Source organism: Sycon ciliatum, chromosome 3, assembly GCF_964019385.1.
Source record: "Sycon ciliatum chromosome 3, ocSycCili1.1, whole genome shotgun sequence".
Lineage (NCBI taxonomy): Eukaryota > Metazoa > Porifera > Calcarea > Leucosolenida > Sycettidae > Sycon > Sycon ciliatum.
The window spans coordinates 32925302-32930318 of record NC_088645.1 but is presented as its reverse complement, the minus strand read 5'-3'; the positions used below and the strand labels follow the sequence as shown (position 1 = coordinate 32930318).

Here is a 5017-nt window from a genome sequence, read left to right as displayed (position 1 = left end):
GAGGTGTTTGTCGCGCTGGAAACAAAGCGTCTCTGTACGTTTTTATCCCTGGTGATGGTTTGGCCTGGAGAGCAGTATATAAGTTGTGCTTTTCAGGCACAATCTTCCTCAGCCTACTCAAGCTCAATTGTTGAGGGGTGAATTCCCCGAAACACCGTGTATTGAGCAGGGAGTGGTGCTTTCTTGCAGGTTTGCCGAGTGGAAGGTGCGACGTGCTCCTCGTGTACTCCGGATGGCAGTCGTGAGTCAGTCAAGTGTCAAGTGATTGGCCAGACGGAGAAGGACGTCCTCGGGGAGACTGTTCCACAACTCAAGGAAACAGTACGGGAAGGCCGGAGCACACGAGGAGCACGTCGCACCTTCCACTCGACAAACCTGCAAAAAAGCACCACTCCCTGCTCAATACACGGTGTACCGGGGAATTCACCCCTCATCAGTTGAGCTTGAGTAGGTTGAGGAAGATTGTGCCTGAAAAGCACCACTTATATACTGCTCTCCAGGCCAAACCATCACCAGGGATAAAAATGTACAGAGACGCTTTGTTTCCAGCGCGACAAACACCTCGTGAAGCTCCAGGTAGCAGCGTGAGTCAGAGTCGCTCATGGAGTTGTGATAAACAGACGTTGAGAGCCAGTATAGCTATTCGCAACGCTGTCACCTCCCACAACTAGTCGCACGTCCGCGTGAGGGACAACAATACGAACTTAGAAGTTGCGACTTCGGCGGTAATAGTCATGAAGTTGATTGTCCCAACTAGGAACACACGCTTCTTGCCTGACCACATAGTTTACATGGGTGTCCCGATCTAGGCGATTGTCAATGTGACCGCCGAGGTAGGGCGCAGAAGACCATGAAAGGGAGGAGTTGGTCGCCCCTTTTCGATCAGAATCTGCCACCTTTTCGAGCAGAATCCGCCGGTGCCTAGCGCCGCTCCTCAAGAGCATATTGCTCACTGTCGCATATGCGTACATGTATGTGTGCGTACACGTACAGTGTGCATTAGATTCTCCGCGACGCCAAGCATCATCAGTTCCTTCCATAGCAACATGACTGCCAGTAATTTGTTGATGCCATCTTCAGTAGGTCCGTCAAATATCAATCATAATGGGACGAAACAAGACGTGTCAGGAGCAACATCTAGCTGTTATAGAGTGTGACTGGTGCAGTGTTCGTGCTGGTGTCTGCATGCATCATCTGGTCTCGTATGGTCAAATGAAAAATCTACCATGACTGCCAGTATCCGTGTGCATGGTGTGGGCCTGCTTGCGCCGATTCGTGTTGAGAACGGCTTGCAGCATCGTTGCACTATGACCCCCTTTACCGAAAATCACCAACTGTGCAGACTACCACCACACCCGCCCGTTCCAGTAGAGACAAAGCTGAATGCTCACCATACCATGCACATTCTGCTAGTCTAGTGGAGTGTACCGACATGCAGTCTACGGGCGCGAGCTTGCCGTGCAGTCACCGTCTTGTCTACCCGGAATTCGTGTCTCGCACGAAGCGCACTCTTTTCCGCCTTGGCCAACTTTCATCATAACAATGTCTGCACAGCATTACCGGTACAGGCGAATGTACAATTGTAGATCCACATGTACATGAAATCGGAAACTGATAAAATGCATTCGTTGTACATGTACCATGCACTAGTAACTAGAACGCGGGCTTTGCATTTGCTTGTGGAGAACGCTCTCGCCGCGGGCATGGTGATAGTCTTGGAGCCACATGACCGAAAGATGCAGCGTTGCTCCCACCTCTTCCGCGCAACCTAAACTCACATCAGCCGTGTTCGGTGTAGAGGACACATAGTAGGTCATAAAAAGTTAATTTAATATTATCATATCAGGACGCAAGTGATTGAAGCCTGCAAGGTATTGAAAAGCCGTGTCTTTATATTGCACTCGGTTACCATAGAAACTGCACAGCAACATCATAGTTACATGTAGGTGTACTTGTAGATTGCATCGATATTGTTTCCGTTTTGAGTCAGGGATGGCATTTGACCATGTTTATGGCAAAAAAAGCTTCTATCTGCTGCTAGTCTCTTCAAGAGCAATATTGCTCACTGTACATGTATGTGTGCGTACACGTGCAGTGTACATTAGATTCTCCGGGACGCCAAGCATCACCAGTTCCTTCCATAGCGACATGACTGCCAGTCATTTTGTTGATGCCATCTTCAGTAGGTCCGTCAAATATCATAATGGAACGAAACAAAGCTTGTCAGGAGCAACTTCTAGCTGTTATGGAGTGTGTGACTGGTGCAGCCAGTCAACCTGGTTACAGAGACCACACGTTGATGGTCCCTTGAGCAGTCGCCTTTGACAGATCTCACTGTACTCGTACTTGTGCATGAACTAGCCAACACAACTTACTGTCTTTACAGTGAGACAACACTAAATGTGAGGATGTATAATGTAGAAGTACTTGTGTGTTTTCGACACTGAAAGAGTGTAGTGCAGTTAGTGTAGTATGGGCATTTGGAAGTTTGGAACCTTCCCAGGGAAGGATGTAGCCGTGGTAACAGTATGCGTAGGTTGATGATGATTATCAGTCTGAGGGCCCAGGGATGACTTTCTCCAAGCCGTTTGCATGTGCAGGTGAACCCTAGCCAACTGGTCATCATAAGATGGCAGGCAGGCGTAAAATGACAAAGTCGTCTACAACGCCTTTATGGAAAAGAACACAATGGTGGCAAGCAAAGCAATGTAGAAAAGAAATCCAAAGCATTAATCGAGAAAACAATGACAATCATAATTTCAAAAACATGAACCCTCAATACGAACTTAGAAGTTGGAGCAACCAACTTCATGAACCCTCAAAGTGAAATTAATGGCCTCTTTTTTGGGCAAAATAAATCAAAAAAGAAGAAACTGAGCCAGCTGCTCCAAAGAACTTCAAAAAAGGCCCGGGGAAACAAAAGAAAAACCGGGACATGGTGAGCAATCAAACAGCATTCAAACACTCATACAAAATCCAGTCAGCCACAATGGATGCCTCCGCAGCGACTACAGCTGCAGATGACGCGACAGGGGCATAGGCAGAAAACATGGATCGGGCACCATGCACACACACTACATGTACACTTGCCAGTCTAACGAGCAGGAAAAGCAGTAGAAGCGTACTGGTAGATATGAACTCGTAATCAGCATTAAATCCTAGCGTGTTACGGTCTGGACAGTGGGCACTGCGTGAGCGGATCACGCGATGAGTGCCATACCAGCGCGGTGTGATGTGAAATGAACGCCGCGTGAACACCGTCGCCAACTAGCCGTCATCACACTCGCCAGCAACGTCGGAAGCTGTCCAACTCGGCGGCAATCTGCTTGAGCTGAGACTTTGATCTGAATACCTTCTGGCACACGGCCTCCATCGACAGCATACGAATGAAGTGCTCCGGAGTCAAGTAGTCCTCAGCCCGCGCCAGCCTCAGGGCCAACCACTGGTCACGGAGCGCATTCTCAAGCGCCGCCACACGATGCGATGGCCAAGCGTACGTTTCAGCTGTGCTGCGAATGAACCGGGCCACGGCGTACTTGGCTAGTTAGGGTAGAAGGAACAAAGGCAGCCAACACAGGAGAAAGTACCACTGGACATGAGACAATGGCCAACACAGTTGGTGTAACTGTTGCCGTACTCGTGCAATTAGAGCCCTCTCTTGAATAGTGCCCTATCTCGAATAGTGCCCTAGTCTCCAAGAGCCAGTGAAAAATAAAGCCCTCTCTTTAATAGTTCCCCCCCCCCCCCGGTCTTGTAACCAAGCCCATATGAAAGTTTGGTGTTCTTTCGCTTATGTTCTTGGCCATTGCTTTGCACTGGTGTTTTCAGGAACAAAATCGCAGGTCTTGTTCCCGTTTCTGTGGAGTCGTGAGCGTTTACAGTACACTTCAGGCTCTGTTTTTCTTTTTTATGCTGGAGGAATGAAAATATAGTGCCCTCTCTTGAATACTGCCCCACCTGTGATGGACATTGAAAACATAGTGCCTCAGGGGCACTAATCATGCGAGTACGGTAACTTTAGGGCATAAAATCGTCGCCATACACACATTATTCATGTGCAACAGTAAAAAGTTAATTGCAGTAAAACCTGGTGTAAGCGACCTCTGGAAATAGCATCCCTTGGTCCTGGCTGCAGTGGTCTTCTGGGACAGGTGGTCGCCTTATCCGAGTGGTCGCCTTGACAGTCTTTGCTGTAGTGTTTTTTTTTCTAGTAGGTTGGAACGGGTTCGCTTCCCACACTGGTGCTCGCGCTATTCCGCCCACTTGACTTGACACTTGACTGACTCAAGACGGCCATCCAGAGCACACGAGATGTCCATCGAACCTTCGACTCTGCAAACCTGCAAGAAAAACTCTACTACCTGCTCCATACACAGTGTTTCGGGGAAAGCGCAAGCTCAAGTGTGCCGAACACAGCCTTTCCGAAAACGATCAACGCCAAAATCGCTACAACTTATCAGTAAGGTAGACCATTAGAAGATAATGCAGCAAAAAGATCTTCTGATGAGAAGGCAGGTAGGACTCACGTTGTGTTTTGACATACGCGCTGCGATCCGTCTCCCTCAGGGTCCTTAACTCGATTCGGTGCAGCCGCTGCTCAGCCTGATAGATAACCTCCAAGAGTGCAAGGAGCAGCTCCTGGCGAAGGCGCTTTATCACTGCCGCCCTGTCTGTCTCCGGCTGTTTGTTCTCGATGGGGAACACGCTGTTTCGGGATGAACCGACCATCTGTGCCGCATGAGCAGCTTTCTCCCAGCCGTCCTGCAAGCAATGCGGCGAAACGTTCTCTCGCATGTGCGTCACGCAGGTGACCGGACAAAGATCTGGAAACAGGGAGAAGTAAAATTGTCGAGAAAATGTATAGCCGAAAACAGGTTGACAAATCTTTTACCACTGGCCATTGATGACACCAAGGAAAAGACCATTTTGAGCTGTGCGTGTGTGTGTGTGTGTGTGTGTGTGTGTGTGCCTGCACTGTGTGTTTGTGTGTGTATGCGTGTATGTGTGTGTGTTTATG

General features: G+C 48.9%; 1 protein-coding gene across 1 annotated transcript in view; it reads right to left on the bottom strand.

The window, feature by feature from the left end:
- Window positions 1-2643: 2643 nt before the first annotated feature.
- The window catches only part of LOC135812012 (uncharacterized), a 7671-nt gene continuing 5297 nt past the window's right edge, over window positions 2644-5017 (bottom strand). Inside the window, exons 5-6 of the mRNA XM_065325311.1 lie at window positions 4527-4823; window positions 2644-3540 (exon numbers count right to left, since the gene is read on the bottom strand). Of these exons, the coding sequence (XP_065181383.1) occupies window positions 3278-3540; window positions 4527-4823 (560 nt within the window). The 3' untranslated portion in view covers window positions 2644-3277. The remainder of the gene's footprint in view (window positions 3541-4526; window positions 4824-5017) is intronic.